Genomic DNA, 26,230 nt, shown 5'->3' with positions numbered 1-26,230 from the left:
CTGTCAGCGTCCAAAGACTTTTGTCTTGCTAATGACAAGCTGAGGTTGTCATTAGCACTGTCTGAGCTCCTCACCTACATTGTTCCCATGATGCCTCGGCGTTTACTGTCAGAATGACACCCTGGTTTGTTTGTTTCTTCAAACGTTTGAAGACTTTCAGGACAAAAGGAGAAAGCGGTCTTTGAAAGGTGACTCTCTTAAAGGCCTACTGAAATGAATTTTTTTTATTTAAACGGGGATAGCAGATCTATTCTATGTGTCATACTTGATCATTTCGCGATATTGCCATATTTTTGCTGAAAGGATTTAGTATAGAACAACGACGATAAAGATTGCAACTTTTGGTATCTGATAAAAAAAAGGCTTGCACCTACCGGAAGTAGCGTGACGTAGTCAGTTGAACATATACGCAAAGTTCCCTATTGTTTACAATGATGGCCGCATGAAGTGAGAGAGATTCGGACCGAGAAAGCGACAATTTCCCCATTAATTTGAGCGAGGATGAAAGATTTGTGGATGAGTAAAGTGCAAGTGAAGGACTAGTGGGGAGTTGAAGCTATTCAGATAGGGAAGATGCTGTGAGAGCCGGGGGTGACCTGATATTCAGCTGGGAATGACTACAACAGTAAATAAACACAAGACATATATATACTCTATTAGCCACAACACAACCAGGCTTATATTTAATATGCCACAAATTAATCCTGCATAAAAACACCTGCGTGTTTGTTATGCTAGCTCCTAGCTCCTCTGCTAGCTCCTAGCTCCATAGAACACGCCAATACAATTCAAACACCTGATCAACACACACAATCACTCAGCCCAAAAGACCGTTTACCTAACCCAAGGTTCATAAAGCTTATATATTTTTAAAAAGTTACGTACGTGACGCGCACATACGGTCAAGTTATCGAATGTTTAGCAGCCAAGGCTGCATACTCACGGTACCTGATATTCAGCTGGGAATGACTACAACAGTAAATAAACACAAGACATATATATACTCTATTAGCCACAACACAACCAGGCTTATATTTAATATGCCACAAATTAATCCTGCATAATAACACCTGCGTGTTTGTTATGCTAGCTCCTAGCTCCTCTGCTAGCTCCTAGCTCCATAGAACACGCCAATACAATTCAAACACCCGATCAACACACACAATCACTCAGCCCAAAAGACCGTTCACCTAACCCAAGGTTCATAAAGCTTATATATTTTTAAAAAGTTACGTACGTGACGCGCACTTACGGTACGGTACGTGTTATGCTAGCTCCTAGCTCCTCTGCTAGCTCCTAGCTCCATAGAACACGCCAATACAATTCAAACACATGATCAACACACACAATCACTCAGCCCAAAAGACCGTTCACCTAACCCAAGGTTCATAAAGCTTATATATTTTAAAAAAGTTACGTACATACGCAAAAAAAAGCCAAAGCTGCATACTCACAGTAGCACGTCTGCGTCTTTGTCATCCAAATCAAAGTAATCCTGGTAAGAGTCTGTGTTGTCCCAGTTCTCTACAGGCGTCTGTGTATCCAAATCAAAAGTCCTCCTGGTTAGAGTCTCTGTTATCCGAGTTCTTCCATCTTGACTGCATCTTTCGGGAATGTAAACAAAGAAGTGCCGGCTGTGTACTGTTGTGGCTGACTACGTTCGAAAAATACGTCCATTTCGCACCGACAACTTTCTTCTTTGCTTGCTTGGCTTCCTTCTCCATAATGCAATGAACATGATTGAAACAGATTCACGAACACAGATGTCCAGAATACTGTGGAATTATGAAATGAAAACAGAGCGTTTTCGTATCGGCTTCAATGTGGAAGGCATACCCGTGTTCGTCGGGCTACGTCACGCGCATACGTCATCCTCAGAGGCGTTTCGAACCGGAAGTTTAGCGGCAAATTTAAAATGTCACTTTATAAGTTAACCCGGCCGTATTGGCATGTGTTATAATGTTAAGATTTCATCATTGATATATAAACTATCAGACTGCGTGGTCGGTAGTAGTGGGTTTCAGTAGGCCTTTAATGACTTTTTCTGTGTGTGCTGCCTGCCTGCCTGCCGTCGGAGGCCTTAGAAACACTCGCATGCATAGTTGATGATCTTCGCCCAAGGCATTTTTGGAAATTGTGAAGCTTTTATAGTACATAATTGAGCTGCTTTCCTATACATGTTTTTTGTATTAACTTGAAGGCAGCTCATGCAGAAACGCTAACAGCAAGTCTGCCACCAGCCTCACTACAGAAAAGTGATTTTGTTTTGCCGTGGTTGAAGGCAGCGTTTTTTAAAGGCAAAAATATCAGTGGAAACATCAGTGGTCCTGCCAGCAGCACTCTTCTCGGTTATTAACAGAATAGGACAGCTATTTTCACACGCGCCACTTTGACGTTGTCGTAATTGCTGTTATTTTGTCTGTTTCCTTGCTTTTGGATTTAATTCCGTAAGCACTCGGAGAGCACATACCCCCTCCAGGCCTTGCCTCCCACAATGGAGCAGCGAGGAACGTTGGCGAAGCGCCTGCTGAGCTGAGCAGAGTGCAATGAGCGGCCGACACGTGTCCCCACAATGACTGCACTGCTGGGCGCCGTACGGCTAACCTGACTCTGGCCAGATCCTTGTAGTCGGCTGAAGCTCCACACCAGGATCTGGGCTCGAGGGCAATGCAAACTCCTTCAAGATAGCAAAAAATTATGAACCAGTCAGGATCGCCGGGCGGGATTTCATAGATGTGACGTAGTAACTGTTTGATTCAAACAACAATAGAATATAATACAAAGTACTTTATTGATCCCTGGGGGAAATTCAGCACCACAGTTCGCTCACAATAGACAATAAACACTTAGGTATTTTTTACATGTGAATAATATAAATACAGTCTATTATACAGCATTATTCACATGTGAATAACATAAATACAGTCTACTATACAGCATTATTCACACTGAATAATATAAATACAGTCTATTATACAGCATTATTCACATGTGAATAACATAAATACAGTCTATTATACAGCATTATTCACATGTGAATAACGTAAATACAGTATTATACATCATTATTCACATGTGAATAGTATAAATACAGTCTATTATGCAGCATTATTCACATGTGAATAACATAAATACAGTCTATTATACAGCATTATTCACATGTGAATAATATAAATACAGTCTATTATACAGCATTATTCACATGTGAATAACATAAATAAAGTCTACTATACAGCATTATTCACACTGAATAATATAAATACAGTCTATTATACAGCATTATTCACATGTGAATAACATAAATACAGTCTATTATACAGCATTATTCACATGTGAATAACGTAAATACAGTATTATACAGCATTATTCACATGTGAATAATATAAATACAGTCTATTATGCAGCATTATTCACATGTGAATAACATAAATACAGTCTATTATACAGCATTATTCACACTGAATAATATAAATACAGTCTATTATACAGCCTTATTCACATGTGAATAACATAAATACAGTCTATTATACAGCATTATTCACATGTGAATAATATAAATAGTCTATAGAGCATTATTCACATGTGAATAATATAAATACAGTCTATTATACAGCATTATTCACATGCAAATAACATAAATGCAGTCTATCATACAGCATTATTCACTTGTGAATAACATACATACAGTCTATTATACAGCATTATTCACATGTGAATAACATAAATACAGTCTATCATACAGCATTATTCACATGTGAATAATATAAATAGTCTATAGAGCATTATTCACATGTGAATAATATAAATACAGTCTATTATACAGCATTATTCACATGCAAATAACATAAATGCAGTCTATCATACAGCATTATTCACTTGTGAATAACATACATACAGTCTATTATACAGCATTATTCACATGTGAATAACATAAATACAGTCTATTATACAGCATTATTCACACTGAATAATATAAATACAGTCTATTATACAGCATTATTCACATGTCAATAATATAAATACAGTCTATTATACAGCATTATTCACACTGAATAATATAAATACAGTCTATTATACAGCATTATTCACATGTGAATAATATAAATAGTCTATAGAGCATTATTCACATGTGAATAATATAAATACAGTCTATTATACAGCATTATTCACATGCAAATAACATAAATGCAGTCTATCATACAGCATTATTCACTTGTGAATAACATACATACAGTCTATTATACAGCATTATTCACATGTGAATAACATAAATACAGTCTATTATACAGCATTATTCACACTGAATAATATAAATACAGTCTATTATACAGTATTATTCACATGTCAATAATATAAATACAGTCTATTATACAGCATTATTCACATGTGAATAATATACATATGTATCAAACCACAGCTAAGTAAGCTTAGCATAAGTAATCAATGCAGCTGTCTTTGTTTTCAGGGTGGATCACTGGAATAACGAGAGAGAACGTCTCGCGATCATTACTGACAACTTCCTGCTGCTCTTCAAGTACGACTTCGTCATGTTCCGGTGTGAGCAGATCCAAAAGATTCCACTCAACTTTGTGGACCGGCTCTGCTACGGCACCTTCACCTTCCCGATGACAAACCTGCTTCAGTAAGTACCCCTTCTAAGCATGACTTCCATGGCCTTTTTCACTCGACCCTCGTCCCGTGCTAAGGTGCCGCAACGGGCTAAGCCAATGTTAGCATGTGTGTTGTTTATTTTGGGCCTTTCTAGTTGTGTATTCTTAAATGGTACAATGACAAACATGGGTCACCTATTTGGTATCGCCCTGACTGACCAGGTACTAGAAATTGTACCCTGTTCATTGTTTCCCATAGATTTGTGGCAACCTGACGCCGATACATTAGGTTTACATGTTCACCCTCCGGAATAAATACATTATAATGTGACTCTTTGTGAATGTAGTAGGGATGTAATCATATGACAATTTAATAGCACGATTATTGCAACTAAAATAATCACGGTTTGCATTATTAGACACGTCCATGTTTGGAACTTCATATCGACCACTCTGTACTAAGGCAGCACAGCTTGTAGGTTCAATATACACGATGGAATACTATAGAGCAGTGTTTTTCAACACTAGTGTGCCGTGAGATACAATCTGGTGTGCCGGGGGAGATTATCTAATTTCACCTATTTGGGTTAAAAATGTTTTTTGTAATTATAATCCGCAAATAATGTGCCATTGTTGAGTGTCTGTACTGTCTGGAGATCGGCAGACTTACCACGTTATACTCTTCCATATCAGTAGGTGGCAGCCGGTAGCTAATTGCTTTGTAGATGTCGGAAACAGCGGGAGGCAGGGTGCAGGTAAAAAGGTGTCTAATGCTTAAACCAAAAACAGATAGGAGGACTTTTTTTCTCCTCCATTTGAAAATGTGGATTGTTATCATCACTACTGTCTGATTCCAATCAATGCAAGTCATCACAATCATACCAACTTATATTCTTGTCTTCATGAAAGAAACATGCTTGAATTATCATTAAACACCTTTAATGTCATTATCCGTGGCCCGGATCATGTTTTGTTATTTTCTGTTAGTTTTGGACTCCCTTATGCCTGGTTCACACCACGCTTTAAAGCGGCGAGCAAAGCGCCGTCATTTTTGTCAATTTTTCCACGAATATCCCGATCTCCGAAGTAATGTTATGCTTTGATACGCTCTGATACGAATTAGTTGCCGCTTTGGGGGGGACGAATTACCGTTCCTCACGATTTGATGCCGCTTTGATATGCTTTAAATCACGCTTTGATACGTTTTATTACGCTTTATTGAACTTTATAACGCTTTGATGCGATCCTGACGCTTTAAATCAGGCTCTGACACGATTATCAAGCTCTGTTGTGCATTGGAATTAATGTGTCATGAACATTATGAACATTAATTTGTAATAATGACTTTGAAATGTGATATTGTTATGTAATTATGTGCAATTTGGAAGATGCTGTGATAATTATTTTGTGAATTTGATGAATAAATTGCGTGCGCACACATAATATAATAAAAAAGAGAAATATGATAAACAAATAAGTTAAAAAAAAAAAGTGAAAAACTCAGTATACTAAGTTTTCCCCACATTTTTTTAGATTTATCTATTTGATTTCTCTTTTTGTTTTATTATATACAGGATAAAACACATAATGTAATAAAAAAGAGAAATATGATAAACAAATAAGTAAAAAAAAAAGTGAAAAACTCAGTATACTGTTTTCCACACATTTTTTATATTCATTTATTTTTTCAATTTCTCTTTTTTTTCCGTTATTATGTTTATTATTTATTTATATTCATTTATTTTTTCAATTCCTCTTCTTTTTTCGTTATATTATGTTTATTATTTATTATGTTTTATATTCATTTGTTTTTTCAATTTCTCTTTTTTTCGTTATATTATGTTTATTATTTATTATGTTTTATATTCATTTATTTTTTCAATTTCTCTTCTTTTTTCGTTATATTATGTTTATTATTTATTATTTATTATGTTTTATATTCATTTATTTTTTCAATTTCTCTTTTTTTTTTCGTTATATTATGTTTATTATTTATTATGTTTTATATTCATTTATTTTTTCAATTTCTCTTCTTTTTTCGTTATATTATGTTTATTATTTATTATGTTTTTGGCGAACTTGCCGCATGTCCCGCTTCACTACAAGCTTTCCCACGATCCATTACGACCCTCACGCTTTAATCAGGCTTTGTTGCGCTTTAACGCCGCTTTGCATGCCGCTTTAAAGCGCCGTCAAAGCGCCGTTGGTGTGAACCTAGCATTAGTTCCTGTTTGTGCACCTCCGGGTTTGTTTTAGTTTCCTTGGGGATTAATTGGTTTAATTAATTAGTTGACTGTTGTCGACCACTAATCAGAGAGCTATTTATTCACCTCTCTCGCCGCGCTCAGTCTGGCTTCATTGTTTGCCATACGCAACATTGTCTCCTAGTTTATGCTTCCTGTGCTAGTTTGTACCTTAGCTTCACGTGCGATCGGCACGTTTTTCCTTCTGCTTGTTTTCTGTTTTTGGTACGTCTTTGATTTTCGAAAATTAAATCATGTTCCTACCTGCACGCCTTGTCCGGAGTAGTCCGTCTGCATCCCGGGAGAACGAACCCCGCAGAAAGATGCGACCCCCCCAATCGGGACATTTAACTTGGTAACAAAAACCTGTCTTTCATACATAAATCAATATAAATGATATATATGAATGAGGTAGATCTCCTCCACTTGGTCAGTTGAAAAGTAGCTCGCCTGCAGAAAAAGTGTAGACACCCTTGATATAGTTATTATTTATTTTTTTTCTTGTAAAAAAACCCCACTCATTTTTAAGATGTTGTGACTTGTATTTTATTTTGTACTAGTAGCGACTTCCTTCCGGTCAACTTTCTTTGTTTTCACTTTATTGAAGTGCGCATGCAAGTGACTTCGAGGGAACATTGGGGCCACATGCGCGTGTACCATATTTTCCGCACCATAAGCCGCCCCGTGTTGTAAGCCGCACCTTCAATGAATGGCATATTTCAAAACTTTGTTTACCTATTAGCCGCCCCGTGTTATTAGCCGCACCTACGCTACGCTAAAGGGAATGTCAACAAAACAGTCAGATAGGTCAGTCAAACTTTAATAATATATCACAAACCAGCGTTTTAACAACTCTGTTCACTCCCAAAATGTAATGTGCAAATGTGCAATCACAAAAATAGTAACACTCAAAATAGTGCAGAGCAATAGCAACATCAATAACTCAACGTTGCTCATACGTTAATGTCACACAACACACAAAATAAACATTTAAAGCTCACTTTCTGAAGTTATTACTCATCCACAAATCCCTCAAATTATTCTTCTCCGGTGTGCTTCACTTGTTTTTTGACACCATCTGTGATGTGGACGCGCATGCAGTCATAGATCAACAGGGACGGAGCTGCGTGAAAAAAGTCACCCGGTCTCTCCGCTCATCTTTTCTTCATCCATCCATCCCTTCGAGTTAGCTTTTATGATGACGCCGGCTGGAAAGTTCTCTTTTGGCAAGGTCTTCCTTTTGAATATCACCGTGGGTGGAAGTTTCTGGCCGTTAGCATGGCAAGCTAGAACCACTTCTCATTCCCTGTGGTGCGAATATTCACCGTAGGTGTTCCCGTTGTATCCACAGTGCGGTTCACATGAATATCAAAAGTCAGTGGAACCTTGTACGCGTGTCTCTTAGTAGGAGACATTTTGTGGTCTTTACAGAAACACACAAATGAAATGAAACGTAATATCCGCGCGCTTCTTCTGCTACGGGGGCGGGTGCTCACCTTGGCGGTTGCTTACAGTAGAAGAAGAAGCGCTTCCTCTTCTACGGGGAAAAAAGATGGCGGCTGTTTACCGTAGTTGCGAGACCTAAACTTTATGAAAATAAATATTAATATTAATCCATATATAAGGCGCACCGGGTTATTAGCCGCGCTGTCAGCTTTTGAGAAAAATTGTGGTTTTTAGGTGCGGCTTATGGTGCGGAAGATACGGTACACTGGAGTCTGAGGAAAATGAGATTTTACTTGCAGTGTAAAGAGTCAGCTGGAAAAAACTCTGATTATAAAAAAAAATAAAAAGAAAGAAAGAAAGATTTGGGTCACTTTGGCCTGCAGTGTAAACATAGTCTAAGAGGTGCGTCAACATTTGTGTTTCAAAATATAGAAAATCTCTAGGGAAATGTGGTTAACATCTGGGATTTCTCTACATCGAAAATACTTGCCATCTACCCAATTGTACACACTTTTATATCAGTTTATGGATTGAATACATTGTAAGGATTCTTCATGAGGAACCATGAAATAGTGCAAACATTTAAATAAAAACCGTTCTGGGCTCCTTCACATAGATTATAATTGAGACATTTTTTAAGCTGGTTGACATCATTTCTCTTGGATGTTACAGAAAGTATGAGAATATGTGAGCTGCTGCCTGCTCTTCTTTACCTCATATTTGTCCATTTACACAACGTTTGGATTTTTGGACGTGAGCAGTACAGTGGAAAAAAATTGATATATATAATATTTTTTTTTTTGATAAAGGGCTGGTGCTTGAGCAGTAGTCATTACTTACGTACACCGGTACTAGTATAGTACTGCGATACTAATGAATCGTATTCGGTACTATAGCGCCTCTAAAAAGTACCGGTTCCCCCTCTTCCCTTTTTTTTTAATGGACGTGACGATGCGTCGTCGTCACGTCGTGACATTGCTGGTTTTACGAGCAGAGGAGCATGTTCGGCAGCGCTCACACACAGAGTACTTACAAGCAGACACAGTGTGTAGACAGAAAAGGGAGAATGGACAAATTTTGGTGTAAAAAGTGACGATAAAGGTGAAGTTATAACACTGAAACACCCTCAGGAAGAGGTGCTTTAAGACACGGCTAGCTAGCTAGCGGCTAACATCCATCCACAGTGTTTTAGCTACTTCTAAATCACTAATCCTTGTCTCCATGGCGACAAATAAAGTACGTTTTTTACAAGTGTTATTATCACTGGAGGAAGAGGAATAGCTAAACATGCTTCACTACACACCGTAGCTCACCGGCGTCAAAATGTAAACAAACGCCATGGGTGGATCTACACCTGACATCCACTGTAATGATACCAAGTACAATAGCGTATCTAGTCCATACTACTATGATTACATCGATATTTTTTATCGTCACAAATATTTTTTCCTTTTTAAACAATTTATATTATGTTTATAAAGTTAGTAAGTACGTCCCTGGACACATGAGGACTTTTAATATGACCAATGTATGATCCTATAACTACTTGGTATCGGATCGATACCTAAACGTGTGGTATCATCCAAAACTAATGTAAAGTATCAAAGAAGGGAAGAATAAGTGATTATTACATTTTAACAGAAGTGTAGATAGAACATGTTAAAACAGAAAATAAGCAGATATTAACAGTAAATGAACAAGTGGATTAATAATCCATTTTTACAGTTTGTCCCTCATAATGTGTACAAAATAATAGGTGTATAAATGACACAATATGTTACTGCATACATCAGCAGACTAATTAGGAGTCTTTGTTTGTTTACTTACTACTAAAAGACAAGTGTGTAGTATGTTCACTATTTTATTTAAGGACTAAATTGCAATAATAAACATATGTTTCATGTACCTTAAGATTTTTTGTTGAAATAAAGACAATAATGACATTTTTTGTAGTCCCCTTTATTTAGAAAAGTATCAAAAAGTATCAAAATTAGAGATGCCCGATAATATCGGCCTGCCGATATTATCGGCCGATATATACGTTAAAATGTAATATCGGAAATTATCGGTATCGTTTTTTTTTATTATCGGTATCGTTTTTTTTGTGTTTTTAAAAAAAATTATTATTTTTTTATTAAATCAACATAAAAAACACAAGATACACTTACAATTAGTGCATCAACCCAAAAAACCTCCCTCCCCCATTTACACTCATTCACACAAAAGGGTTGTTTCTTTCTGTTATTAATATTCTGCTTCCTACATTATATATCAATATATATCAATACAGTCTGCAAGGGATACAGTCCGTAAGCACACATGATTGTGCGTGCTGCTGCTCCACTAATAGTACTAACCTTTAACAGTTAATTTTACTAATTTTCATTCATTACTAGTTTCTATGTAACTGTTTTTATATTGTTGTACTTTCTTTTTTATTCAAGAAAATGTTTTTAATTTATTTATCTTATTTTACAATTTTTTTTAAAAAGTACCTTATCTTCACCATACCTGGTTGTCCAAATTAGGCATAATAATGTGTTAATTCCACGACTGCATATATCGGTTGATATCGGTATCGGTAATTAAAGAGTTGGACAATATCGGATATCGGCAAAAAGCCATTATCGGACATCCCTAATCAAAATACATTTTGGTACCTGTACCAGAATGTTGGTATCGGGACAACCCTACCTTTCTACTAATTATTTCTATTTAAGTACTAAATATTGATATCATATGTGTGTATATATTGTATCTGTTGATGTAGTTGTAAAAATAAAATAAAAATAAAATTTAAAAAAATGGCCAATATGATATATGTCAAAACGCCAATAATCAGTTGATGTGAAATCATTTTAGCATGCAAGTTTTTCAAGAGAGAAGGAAAAGGTGCGAGTGTATCCGTCCAAGGTTCACTTGAGTCCATCTCTGTGGTAATGTGTCTCATTGTTACCAGCTTAGTACGCCTACTTTAAAAGTGCACTTTTAGCAGCTAATTAAAAAATAGAACTCTCTGCCTCGAGAGTTACCAAAATTCCTTCTAATTATCAGCCTGGTGCTCCACTTTGCTTGACAAAAGACAGAAAATCCCCTTTGCTGCGCACCCAAAGATGCTTTTTTTCCAACTTTTTATTCATACCTCACAGTGTAATTGTTCAACAAGAAAGGGCTTTATTGATTCCAAGCTTGTAAGATGATTTCCACAGTCGTCAGTAAAAAAAAAAAAGAAGAAGCGAGGGCCGGGCGTGGAGCGTCAATGCCAGGTTAGCGGAGCGTTTGTGGTTTTGTTTTTTTTTTCTTCCTTAAGAAGGGTAGGAAGTGCAGAGCTGTCACTTGGAGCTGTCACTTGGAGCTGTCACTTAGCTGATTAGTGGCAAAATTAATGTAGTCCTTTCATCTAAACCTTTTAAAGATGGCTCCGGGGAACTCCAACTAATTTGATGAATAAAATGTAATGTGCTGTGAAGAGCTTAGAGAGCGCCGCCTTTTATTTGAGGCTTTATCTGCGCGCATTACGTTGAATTATACATAAAACGGCGGTGAAAGACACGCGGGACAGCGGGGAGACAGATCCAAGCCAGAAAGACGTCCCCTGCTCTTCTCGCCGCCGCCGCCGTCTTCTTCTCTCTCCCCCCAGGAAGTGTCTCCTTTTCTTGCGTCGAGGTCATTCTGTCACCGCTCGTTATTCGGCGGCGGATTGATCGGCCGCGTGCGTTTCGGAGGAGTCTGGAGTCCTCGGTCGCTCGAAACCTTCCCCACAAAATCCCTCTGAAAGCGTGCAAAGTTTTGATGTTCCCTTGTCTAATTCCGTGTGACGCCCCGACGTTAATGTCACGTCAGGTTTGAGGCCATTGTTTGGAAGACTTGAATTGGACTGGAATCTGTCAAAACACAACCCAGACACACCACATCATTTATCCTTTTAATCATATCAGGACTGCAATCTGTTTGGACCTCTTGGTTTTTGAACAGGAAACGTTTTTTTTTATAGTAAATGAATAGGAAACAATGTGAATATGAATAAGGAGTACCAGCCTCGACAAAAATCCATATTTTAGTATATATTACGATAGGGATGATACTCGAAACCGGTTTTCCCGGTTGTTCGATAAGAAAAGAACCGAGTCCTCGGACTCGAATCCCTTTTTAGGAACCGGTACCCGTTATCGAGACCACTATAGTAAAGGAAAAAAATTGGTTCTTTATTCGAATCCCTCGGAACGAATCCCATCCCGACCAGAAATGCCCCTTGAGACATCACAAGAATTTACGTCACGTAGCTCAGTCATTAGGCGCAGATAGGGAAAGCAGGAAAACAATGGAATAATAAAGTTCAAAACAAAAGGTATAATCCAATGAATAACTTTACTGAGAGATTTGAGCAGGGTACAAACACATGACCAACACTTTTACGACTAACCGGAAACATAGCAACCAGGCTAGCAACGCACCTCCTTTACGGCAGCTGTCACAACGTTCTTAAAGCAACCGCAGCACATACATATATATACAACACATCTCCCTTTTTGAACTTTTGTTTTTCTTTCCTTGTAAACAAAACAAAATCACACTGTATATGTGTTGTCTGTCTAATTATAAATAATGCAGACGAGGCGTGTTGGCTGAGTTCTTGACGTTTACTTTCACAGGTGGCGACATGCAACAACACTTTTCGGGGCTACCGCGCATGCTCGTCACTCCCGTTGCATGCTGGGTAGTGTAGTTGTTATATTCCCTAGCTCAGGGGTCGGCAACCCGCGGCTCCGGAGCCGCATGCGGCTCTTTGACCACTCTGATGCGGCTCAGCTACACACTTGCTGACCCCCCCGATTTTCCCAGGAGACTTATGGATCTCAGTGTCTCTCATAGATAACTCCCAGGGAAAATATAATCATATTTACACTCTAATTACTAAATAAAGGGAGTGCCCTAATTGCACTGCAGTAATTGTCCTCTATAGCATTTACAAACAGCGTGCCAGCCCGGCCACATGTTGTATGTTGCTTTTACTTGCACACACAGGAGACAGCAAAGCATTCTTACTCATCAGCCACACAGCTTACACTGACGGTAGCCGTATCAAACAACTTTAACATTGTTACGTTACAAATATGCGCCACACTGTGAACCCACACCAAAAAAGAATGAAAAACACATTTCTGGAGAACATCCCACCGTAACACAACATAAACACAACACAACCAATACCCGGAATCCCATGCAGCCCTAACTCTTCCGGTCTACATTATACACCCCCGCTACCACCAAATCCCCCCACACATCAACCCCCCCCCCCCTCTCCGTGCGTTGGTTGAGCGGAAGAGTTAGGGCTGCATGGGATTCTGGGTATTGGTACCGTCAGTGTAAGATGTGTGGCTGCTGAGGTAGTACGCCTTGCTGTCACTTACGTGAGCAAGCTGACACTGCATTCTGCATGTGGTCGAGCAGGTACACTGTTTGGGCAGGCTGTAGAGGGCGCCAAAAGCAGTGTTGTCACGCCCTGATATTCGGGAGTCTCCCGGGAAAAATGAGAGGGTTGGCAACTATGACGCTATCAAGCGCCATTCATTCAAAACTCGCGGGCTGCACTAACATCAAATTTCCACATCAAAGTGCGTGCCGGTGCGTGTGTCTGAGACCCCTGATTAACATAGCACAAAGCATTTAAGCTTTGTATGCGGTGTTTTTCATTTTAAATTTTAAAATGTTTCTTGTGGCTCCCATTATTTTCTTAATTTGTGAAACTTGCCAAAATGGCTCTTTGAGTGGTAAAGGTTGCCGACCCCTGCCCTAGCTCATAACATCACATCTTTCCCCCTATAAAGAAAGATTTTAACTCAATAAAGTGTATTTCTTTTTTTAGCTTTAACTTTTCATTTTTTAGCATTGTAACCACATTTGCAAACAACTTTTCTCTTCATAGAATTTTCTTTCAATAAAGAAATAAAGTGCAAAAATGTCAAAGCATCATAACAAACAGTTTTGTCAAATAGCAGCAGAAGTGCACTTTTTGGAGAGCTGTATTATTTTCAGTTTTGTGCCCAAGGGACTGATTTTATTTAACACTATATTATTATTTATACACCTATAGTGATCACAGAGACAGGTTGTTTTTGTGTTACTGTATATATTTGTTTCTCTGAAAAATCCCACTTAATATACTTTGGGTAACAACAGTCAATATTTATTTTTTTTATTTTATTTTTTTAGGGGGGTAACAGTCAATATTTATTTATTTATTAGATTTAATTTTTTTCTTATATAATAAAAGTGAGCTTTTGTTAAACCAAATATTGTGTGTTTTTTTTCCATATACAACAACCTATCTGGACTCCATAAGAGAATCGATAAGGAATCGGTTCGATAAGAGGATTCGATAATAGGCTCGAACTCGATAATTTCTTATCAAACATCATCCCTATATTACGATAAATTCCCGACTATAAGCCACTACCGTATTTACCGGACCATAGGGCACACCATATCATAATTTTTTTTTTCTAAATGTAAACGACTTCATTGTGGTCTACATCAGTGTTTTTCAACCACTGTGCCGTGGCACACTAGTGTGCCGTGAGATATTGTCTGGTGTGCCGTGGGAAATTATGCAACTTCACCTAATTGGTCAAAAACATTTTTTTTGCAAATCAATAATTATAATAATGTGCCGTCGTCTAGTGCTGTGTTTTTCAACCTTTTTTGAGCCAGGGCACATTTACGGAGGAACACCACCAGCAGAAAAGGTTAAAAAAATGAAACTCCACCAGGTTGTCGTACCTTATTTTGAGTTTCTTGTCGTTTCCTGTGTGTAGTGCTTTAGTTCCTGTCTTGCGCTGTTATTTTGGTGACCCTTCCTGTTTTGTTGTTGTCCTGTAGCAGCTTCACGCCTTCCTTTGAGTGCTATTGCCCGCACCTGCTTTGTTTTCGCGATCAAAACTATTTAAGTTGTGCGTACGCTATCCTTCTTTGTGGGGACATTGTCGATTGTCATGTCATGTACAGATGTGCTTTGTGGACGCCGTCTTTGCTCCACACCCTGTAAGTCTTTGCTGTCGTCCAGCATTCTGTTTTTGTTTACTTTGTAGTCAGTTCAGTTTTCCATAAGACAAAAGGCAAGTCCCGCTAGGAAAAAGGCACTGAAACATAGGGATGGCTATGCGGAAAAAAAAAGTAAAACTGAACTGTCTACAAAGTAAACAAAAACAGAATGCTGGATGACAGCAAAGACTTACAGCGTGTGGAGCAGAGACGGCGTCCACAAAGTACATCCGTACATGACATGACAATCAACTACAAACCCCGTTTCCATATGAGTTGGGAAATTGTGTTAGATGTAAATATAAACGGAATACAATGATTTGCAAATCCTTTTCAAGCCATATTCAGTTGAATGCACTACAAAGACAACATATTTGATGTTCAAACTCATAAACTTTATTTTTTTTTTGCAAATGATAATTAACTTAGAATTTCATGGCTGCAACACGTGCCAAAGTAGTTGGGAAAGGGCATGTTCACCACTGTGTTACATGGCCTTTCCTTTTAACAACACTCAGTAAAGGTTTGGGAACTGAGGAGACACATTTTTGAAGCTTCTCAGGTGGAATTCTTTCCCATTCTTGCTTGATGTACAGCTTAAGTTGTTCAACAGTCCGGGGGTCTCCCTTGTGCTATTTTAGGCTTCATAATGCGCCACACATTTTTAATGGGAGACGGGTCTGGACTACAGGCAGGCCAGTCTAGTACCCGCACTCTTTTACTATGAAGCCACGTTGATGTAACACGTGGCTTGGCATTGTCTTGCTGAAATAAGCAGGGGCGTCCATGGTAACGTTGCTTGGATGGCAACATATGTGACCTGTGCTGGCAAAATGAGTCACAATGAGGACATTTTAAAAACTGAGTTATTGTTATTTACACATTCTCCATCTAAAGACCTTCAAAATGATATATGGTTTGTTGGAATCGGACAGAAAATGACCGAGTTACATCCGATTGAAGTCGACCAAGTTTGAGGGTCCGTTTTGAGAAAAACCAGCTTAAAGTTTACTGTTCCAGAATAAGAATGTTCCAAAACAAAACTCCATAGCAACCATACCTTAAAAGTCCTTGTAGCAACACCAAAATTGGTACAATTAAAGTCAAATCCCATGTCTAAAGGAAAAATATATATTCAACTCTATTGAAAACGGTTACGTACAAAAAATTCAACACTGTTATGTCACAGTTTTTTTTGTTCACTGGTCAGTTTGTCAGCTGGTCAGCTGTCCGTAATATTCCTGACCAGCAGCACTAAGAAGATTCGCCGACTGCAGTGAATTTAGCGCACTTGCAACCGCCTGTGTACCCTCTCCACCTTCTAAATCCATTACGGAATGTAAAACAGTCTTACTTATCCACAAAAATAACAATTAAATGTTCGAAAATCACCTTTTTTCACATAATATTCCGCTCGAATTACTGTGTTGTTTTTCATCAGGGCGCTGCCATGATACCACAATGCACCGCGCGGGGTGATTCAACCAATGAGGGTACGCCTCACAGCGACCCTTAGCAACAAGCCGGATTTGTTTACGTCGGGACAGGTTTAAAAACTCGAATTATATTGGTTCAGAATGGCGTCATCGGGAATTCCATGCTCATTTTTAGAAAGTAGGTAAACTTGGCGTCACAATGATAGCAAATATGGCTAGGGGGATTCCCCTTATTGCCGCGAGTGAGCGTTGAAAACACTTGATTTTCTCAAGGAATTTTAACACAAAGGACTAATTTCTGAAGACATACCTCGTACAAAACCTTCAAATAAAGGTGATTTAAGATGTTTTCTTGCTATTTCGATGATTGGGATCGCTAGATTGTGGCTTTATGGACTCATTTTTGTGAAAATCTCAATTTCAACTAAGATACATTTTTTTCACTTATTTGCCTGTAGCTCAAAATTAGCCTGTGCGTATTCCGACTCATTTTGCCAGCACGGGTCACATATGTTGCTCCAAAAGCTGTATGTACCTTTCAAGCATTAATGGCGCCTTCACAGATGTGTAAGTTACCCATGTCTTGGGCACTAATACACCCCCATACCAACACACATGCTGGCTTTTACACTTTGCGCCTAGAACAATCCGGATGGTTCTTTTCCTCTTTAGTTCGGAGGACACGACGTCCACAGTTTCCAAAAACAATTTGAAATGTGGACTCGTCAGACCACAGAACACTTTTCCACTTTGTGTCAGTCCATCTTAGATGAGCTCAGGCCCAGCGAAGCCGACGGCGTTTCTGGGTGTTGTTGATAAACGGTTTTGCCTTGCATAGGAGAGTTTTAACTTGCATTTACAGATGTAGCGACCAACTGTAGTTACTGACAGTGGGTTTCTGAAGTGTTCCTGAGCCCATGTGGTGATATCCTTTACACACTGATGTGGCTTGTTGATGCAGTACAGCCTGAGGGATGGAAGGTCACGGGCTTAGCTGCTTACGTGCAGTGATTTCTCCAGATTCTCTGAACCCTTTGATGATATTACGGAGCGTAGATGGTGAAATCCCTAAATTCCTTGCAATAGCTGCTTGAGAAAGGTTTTTCTTAAACCGTTCAACAATTTGCTCATGCATTTGTTGACAAAGTGGTGACCCTCGCCCCATCCTTGTTTGTGAATGACTGAGCATTTCATGGAATCTACTTTTATACCCAATCATGGCACCCACCTGTTCCCAATTTGCCTGCTCACCTGTGGTATGTTCCAAATAAGTCTTTGATGAGCATTCCTCAACTTTATCAGTATTTATTGCCACCTTTCCCAACTTCTTTGTCACGTGTTGCTGGCATCAAATTCTAAAGTTAATGATTATTTGCAAAAAAAAAAAATGTTTATCAGTTTGAACATCAAATATGTTGTCTTTGTAGCATATTCAACTGAATATGGCTTGAAAAGGATTTGCAAATCATTGTATTCCGTTGATATTTACATCTAACACAATTTCCCAACTCATATGGAAACGGGGTTTGAATAAAGTGTGGTTAAATACGTCGCCAAAGATATGCTGCCATTTAACACTGTTATAAAACTAGCATTTTTTTGAAAGTGTTGTCATGTCATGTCAGTGTTCCTTACTCTGAAGAGTTGGTGCTGCAAGGAATTCTGGGAATGTGTTCTGTTGTGTTGCGGCGCAAATATTCCCCCGAAATGTAATTGTCATTGTTGTTTAGTGTGGTCTCACTATATGGCACAGCTTTATGACAGTGTTGGCGTTGTTTATACGGCCACCCTTAGTGTGACATGTAGGTCTGTTGACTAAGTGTACTCCGAAGGGGTACCCCTGGAGCGAGATTAACGTCCAGAGCCTAAAATGCTTAGATAAATGACGGGGTTTCGGTAATTTATAAAGGAGACCGGTTAGTAACTGTCTGGATTTTTATCGTGAATTATCATTATGCCGTTGACCATTATATCTCTCGGCCATTAACAAGTAAAACGTCAAGGGCGGTCACGGCAAGTTGTCGCCGCAAATGTTGGTCAATTTTTTAGGGCACTACGGCAAATGAGAGGGCAGTTGCCGTGGTTAAATTCGAGCCCTGTTATTGGCCGAGCCTTAGTGACTATATACCGTAATTTCCGGACTATAAGCCGCTACTTTTTCCCCTCGTTCTGGTCCCTGCGGCTTATACAAAGGTGCGGCTTATTTACGGCCTGTTCTTCTCCGACACCGACGAAGAGGATTTCGGTGGTTTTAGTACGCAGGAGGAAGACGATGACACAATGATTAAAGACTGACTTTTCATATACCGGTAGGCTGGTTATTTTGATAACGTACAGGCGAGCACTTTGTATTACTTTGCACCGTTGTATTATTTGTACTCTGCACGAATGCTGTTCGCCATGTCAAAGATGTGAAAGTTTGATTGAGTGATTGAAAGATTTATTGTTAATAAATGGGACGCTTTGCGTTCCCAAACAGTCATCTCTGTCCCGACAATCCCCTCCGTGGTAGCAGGAACCCCTATATACTACGCTAATTACACATCAAAACCCTGCGGCTTATAGTCGGGTGCGGCTTATATATGGAGCAATCTGTATTTTCCCCTAAATTTATCTGGTGCGGCTTGTAGTCAGGTGCGGCTTATAGTCCGGAAATTACGGTAATCATGTATTTGCAGTGTTTCCCATAAACTGCCAAGATACCTGTGGCGGTGGGGGCGTGGCTATGGGCGTGGTCACATGACATCATCGAGTAATTTGCATAAATTACTACAATGATATGATTTTCTCTAAAAAGGCTCAAAAAATGTATACTTATTAATAATAACAGTTTTGTTTTAAACGTCCATCCATCCATTTTACAATATAATTACAACACTTTATGTACATATTTATACACAGATCTGAAAAATAATTCACTGAAATATATTTATTAATTGTGGTTCTTACAAAAAATATATCTTACAAAATATAAAAGCTAAAATGTCTCTTAAAGCTCTGCCCCTTTAATTAGTGCATACTAAATGATTTAACTTTAGCCTACTACTACAACCATATTATTTGCCAGCAACATAAAGTGAAACAGAGGCAGAGGTGTCCTGCCACAGTCAGTAACAAATAAACAGAAAACAGTAGTGGTCAAATACAAATAAGGCAACAAGAGAAGTATCCTACACTTGTCTTTTGTAAAGTAAATCTGAACAGCCTATAGAGGCTTTGCAGTCACGTGGTTTTATCACGTGACTTTGTGTTACGCTGCCATCTTGCCGGTCAACCGGTCAGCTCGTTCCTACGTGTTCGTACAGATTCAGTTTGATTTCTGCGCTACATTTTCACCGCTTTCATCCGGATTATGGCTGATTTGCTATCCAATGAAGTTGTGCATTTGGATGAAGAGTCCAAGAAACGTTACCGAGAGAAGTTGAACCTTGTTGGCACAACGGATCCGTACCTTTTACCGAGAAGCATGCTAAAATCACCTGAGCATTTTGCAACAGCCGACCTGCCTGATCTCTCATATCCAGACATTTATAATTACCTCGTCGATTCACCATCTCCGTACACTGGAAAGGACCTTAAGGCATACAAGAGTCTGGATGCCTACAAGTATTTTACAGCAGGTTTTGTGCATGATGGGCTGATATGGCAGATTCCAAACAAGAATTGATTTCTTCTCATGACCAAGGTAAGGAAAAAGCACACACAGAAGAGCCTACTGTCTGTTTACAAATCCGCGTGGCAGTAACAGTGTGATTGTGAAAAAACTACTGAAGTGATTCTAATGAAAACTCACATTGTTAAGCTGCCTTGCTGCTCTGGCTGCCTTTCTAAAAATGCACCCAGCATTTTCAACAATCATATATGTATCATCCCATATTGTATTATTTCACATTTTGTGAAACAAATCAGGGGTGAATAGTTTGTTTACATACCTGATATGAAGTGTTCGTTGCATATCGTTGTGTAAATCGTAGGTTTCCATCGTTCACGACAAATCGCCGCAATCCATTTATCACGTTTTTGATGTTTGCCGGGAATCTATAGAAGCTAAGATTTGGTTTATCGCCTCGTCTATTGCTACATCCAACAGCACAGCAGGTTTCAGGTGTTGTTCCTGAAAACGCACCCCTGCCGTAGAATGCACCCCCTGACGCGGATGCGCGCTTACGTCACTCGTTTCCAAAAGTATATCTAAACTCGGCTTTAATGACTGAAGTGGCTGAAATCGCCTCTTTTAAATCGCCTCTTTCGGTTCCAAGCTCAAATAGCAGCAGATCTAACAAGAAAGCGTGTGTGAGTCGTTGACGGGCACTGAACTGGTGACCGGCAAGATGGCCGCCAAGCTAATGTTACGTGGCTGATGACGTCAGCTGCAAAGCCTCTATATGGGCATCTGCATCAACTATATGATTTGCCTGAGAAGCTGGACAGGACAAAAAAAAATCAAACAAAAAAAAAATTATTTGTGGCGGACGTAATTCTTTCGTGGCGGGCCGCCACAAATAAATGAATGTGTGGGAAACACTGATTTGCTAATTGTATGTTACTTTCAGTCATGTTATACTGAGATGGACCAATACAGCTTTTAGTTAGTTCAGTATGTTTTCTAAGATTTTGAGTTGCAAAAAAAGAGTGAATTCAGTGGAAGGCTGCTGCTATTTATTCACTCTCCAAAGTGACCAAATCTACTGTTTAATGAACATTATGCTAGTAGTGATGGTTTATGACTTGTGTGTTTCCCCACATCCTTGATGATGCCAGTGGAAGTGCTGAGATTGTATTTTTAGTCCTGATGATTTTGTTTTCATCTGTAAATCTCCAGGTGCACAAAAAGCACACCGCACTCTGCATCTGTGCTGAAAGATGTCTTTTAAGTGCCTTCTCTCTAAACTGTCTAGACAAACTCATTATCTTGCACATTATTCCCGCTTTTGTTGTTTTTTTTAATATTCCCGCCTTGTCTGAAAGCGCAGGGTGTTGAGATTTAAAGACGTCCTAAAAGAGTGTGTGTGAGCTCATTTTCACAATAAAGCTTCACAGGCTTCAGTTTGCCCCACGCCGACTGCTTCCATTCCGCTTAAATGTCGAGGTCAGCCGTGAACATCCTTTTAAAGGAATGAGGACATAAAATATGTTGCTCAAGCGCATGGAGGCACACCTGAGCAACATTGAGCAGTCCCTGCGTCCAACCAGCAGAGGGCAGTCAGAGAATACTTGTAGCCTTCGCTGTACCTGCCAATCACAGCTTGACCCAATTACTACTCATCCCGGGGTGCCGCACACAAAATGAGGCACAGCAGTGACTGCCTGTGCTATTATTTTCATAACGACGGCACCAGGTGGTGGCGCTGTTAGTACACACTCTACAAAAAAGATGACCACCTTTTTTAGAAGGCTGGGAAATAGTAGTAAAACTTACGTGAGATTGTTTGAAGAATTGTTCGTTAATCATTGAACAACTTGAGGTGTCCTCATTTTTCATACAACTTGACAGTCTTGCCATTAAAAAAACAAACAAACAAAAAAACAAATACCTCAGCGTCCATCTGCCCCAATCTCCCCAGTAGATGACTTTACTTAGAATAGAATAGAAAGTACTTTATTGATCCCTCGGGGATATTCAGCACCACAGTTCGCTCACAATAAACAATAAACACTTAGGTATTTTTTACATGTGAATAATATAAATACAGTCTCTTATACAGCATTATTCACATGTGAATAATATAAATACAGTATTATACAGCATTATTCACATGTGAATAATATAAATACAGTATTATACAGCATTATTTACATGTGAATAATATAAATACAGTATTATACAGCATTATTCACATGTGAATAATATAAATACAGTCTATTATACAGCATAATTCACATCTGAATAATATACAGTCTATTATACAGCATTACTCACATGTGAATAATATAAATACAGTCTATTATACAGCATAATTCACATGTGAATAATATAAATACAGTCTATTATATAGCATTATTCACATGTGAATAATATAAATACAGTCTATTATACAGCATAATTCACATCTGAATAATATACAGTCTATTATACAGCATTATTCACATGTCAATAATATAAATACAGTCTATTATACATCATTATTCACATGTGAATAATATAAATACAGTCTATTGTACAGCATAATTCACATGTGAATAATATAGATACAGTCTGTTATACAGCATTATTCACATGTGAATAATATAAATACAGTCTATTATACATCATTATTCACATGTGAATAATATAAATACAGTCTATTATACATCATTATTCACATGTGAATAATATAAATACAGTCTATTGTACAGCATAATTCACATGTGAATAATATAGATACAGTCTGTTATACAGCATTATTCACATGTGAATAATATAAATACAGTCTATTATACATCATTATTCACATGTGAATAATATAAATACAGTCTATTGTACAGCATTATTCACATGTGAATAATATAAATACAGTCTATTTTACAGCATTATTCACATGTGAATAATATAAATACAGTCTATTATACAGCATTATTCACATCTGAATAATATAAATACAGTCTATTGTACAGCATAATTCACATGTGAATAATATAAATACAGTCTATTATACATGTAAGTACTTCACTGTGAAGTTGTTATTTAAAAGAGCTATATTGTAAATAGTTTGCTGTGCATTTTACATTTGTTTGCTGTGTTTTGTGTGCAAGTTTTTAACTTAAAATGTATCTCCTTTGAACAATATCCAGTGTTGTATTTCAATGAACTAGAATCCAGTGTGCTGTGGAGTGCTATTGTAGTGAATCACACCTGAGACATCATACACCGGCGGAAAGCGATGATCGATAAAAAAAACAAGCAAACCGGAGTTTTGACCCAAAGAAGGCAGGGTCGGAAAGAAAAAAAAATCTGCGTCCTGAAGACTCGCGGACTTCCGGAAATGCGCGTCCTTTCTTATTTCAATGTGTAAAAAGACGCAAAAAGTGCGTTAACGCCAAGATTGAGTCTTAATTCAAGTTCCATTTACATTTAAGTCTATTCATTAACGTACCTAATATATTTGTGTATGCTGTGCAACTGATATTTACAATCATTTGCAGCCTGGTTGTAATCAGGTTAAGAAAGAGGAGATACATTCAATAGTTAAGTTGAAGTCAGGGGTGTCCAAACATTTTCCACTAAGTGCCACACACTGAAAAATCAAAGCATTCAGGGGTCATTTTGGTATTGTTATTTTTAAAAACTATACAATTTATAGTTATTTATAATTTTTTTATTTAAACCTTTAGGGTTCCTCTTGAGTTTGGTCCTGGGGACCGTGAACGGTCTGACTCATGAAAATTAAAAAAATATGTCATATATTATTTTTAAAGTGTTTTTATTCAGTGCTTAAATCTCTAAATCAAATACAGAGCTATCTTGTCAGTTTGAAAAAAATTATTGTTTTATGCCCTTTTTGTCAAAATCCTATTTTTTATGGCAAAAGCACAAAATATGCAATATTTTTCCTTCAAAAATGTTCAAAGTAGAATATTTGATCAGAAGTAATTAAACCCTTAAATAGGTCAATAATTCATAAACAACATTGATTATAATTGTTTGACCAATGACAGTTTTTAAAAAAAAATCCCACTAAAATTATCAGGGGATTCAAAAGTTACCCACTCATGAAAGTGTTGAATATAACTCAGACATTTTTTTTCTTTCAAAGCTTGAATCTCTAGATGAGGTGTGTCAAGCTGGGCCCACATCACAATTATGGCTGCCCTCAGAGGGCCATATGTAACAGTGAATATATGAATATAAATGCATAATAGTCTCGTTCCACAATTTGCATGGGAAACTCTTTTGGATTACTCTATTTTTATTAACTGATTGATGGATAGCTTGCTCTGCTTGTTCCAGGATCAGATAATATTAAAGTGAACAACGTTTGCAACTGGATGCAGTACGTTTTTCCGGCAAAAATAAAATACATGCGTTTAGTCAAAAAATGCTTCATTTTTCAGACCACCTACAATAATGCAGTAGCCAAGTTTTTGTTGTTGTATGATTTACAGTGACGTGCAGTCAGAAAAGGCAGGTGAGGCGGGGCCTCACGTGCCATCATGGAAAGAAAAAAAATGTAAAAAGAAAAAAAAATAATTAGATTGTTATATGTATCCAGTGATATTACTATAAAGTTATTTTCCATTTAACTTCACCAGTTTTAGATTATTTTTATTCAAAATCGCTGAATTTTCACATTTGCTGTTCAAATACTGAGAAGAGACTTGCGGTGATCAGCAGCCAGTTGAGCCTCACCATGGATTGCGCAATGACTCGGCTAACTGCTGGCCTGCTGTGCAGTGAGACCGTTTTGCTATATGAATTATATTATACATTTCCATAGTTTAGTTAGCTGAGGTATATAATGTACAGTGTATTTTGTCAACAACTGTATGTGTGTAACATATTTCTTGTGTTGAGCAATCATAAAACGGCTGGGAAGACGCACTGGCTGAGGCTCGCAGTAATCCCGCCTCTCGGTGGTAGAGGGCGGCAGTGATCCCAGCGATCATTTTTGCGACTACTCTGCTGCAGAAGAAGTGACAACAAGCAGCAACAGTTAGCAGCGATCGTTTATTTTTTCCTCTCGCCTGGACTTTTAACATGGAGGATTTTATATCTAAAATAAAACAGTTTTCTAAACTGGACTTTAAATGGAAGCAGGAGGTAATAATTGAAGGAAGATCTCCATCGAGACAGAGAAACTTTTAAAACTGAAGAAAGATAAGGAAGACTTCTATAAACAAGTTATCGATGTTATTGTTCAGAAGGAGCGGCGCATGAACTTTATTTATAAGTAAAGGTAAGACCATAATAAAGTTTTTTTTATTAAATGTGCTTTTTTGTGTGCTACAGTTTGTATGTGTAAAGTTAAAGTTAAGTTAAAGTACCAATGATTGTCACACACACACACTAGGTGTGGTGAAATTTGTCCTCTGCATTTGACCCATCCCCTTGATCACCCCCTGGGAGGTGAGGGGAGCAGCGGGCGGCAGCGGCGCCGCGTCCGGGAATAATTTTTGGTAATTTAACCCCCAATTCCAACCCTTGATGCTGAGTGCCAAGCAGGGAAGAATGCTGGTATGAGCTTTTAAACATAACCCGTTAACTGCTGCCAACATACTTGCCAACCCTCCCGTTTTTAGCGGGAGAATCCCGGTATTCAGCGCCTCTCCCGACAATCTCCCGGCAGAGATTTTCTCCCGACAAACTCCCGTTATTCAGCCGGAGCTGGAGGCCACGCCCCCTCCAGCTCAATGCGGACCTGAGACTTGAGTGGGGACAGCCTGTTCTCACGTTCGCTTTCCCAGAATATAAACAGCTTGCCTGCCCAATGACGTCATAACATCTAGGGCTTTTATAGAGTGCACAACTGCGCACACA

The 26,230-nt window shown here is 38.3% G+C and overlaps 1 protein-coding gene across 3 annotated transcripts in view; it reads left to right on the top strand.

Moving 5' to 3' along the window:
- LOC133644424 (tumor protein p63-regulated gene 1-like protein) overlaps positions 1–26,230 on the top strand; it is a 118,225-nt gene that overhangs the window by 59,055 nt on the left and 32,940 nt on the right. For all 3 annotated transcript variants that reach the window (XM_062038888.1, XM_062038886.1, XM_062038887.1), the window contains one exon: positions 4,466–4,642. In XM_062038888.1, the coding sequence (XP_061894872.1) occupies positions 4,466–4,642 (177 nt within the window). The remainder of the gene's footprint in view (positions 1–4,465; positions 4,643–26,230) is intronic.

The sequence above is a fragment of the Entelurus aequoreus genome, linkage group LG27, assembly GCF_033978785.1.
Source record: "Entelurus aequoreus isolate RoL-2023_Sb linkage group LG27, RoL_Eaeq_v1.1, whole genome shotgun sequence".
NCBI classification, from domain to species: Eukaryota; Metazoa; Chordata; class Actinopteri; order Syngnathiformes; family Syngnathidae; genus Entelurus; species Entelurus aequoreus.
The sequence above is the reverse complement of the archived record's forward strand: the minus strand, read 5'-3'. Positions and strand labels throughout refer to the sequence as shown.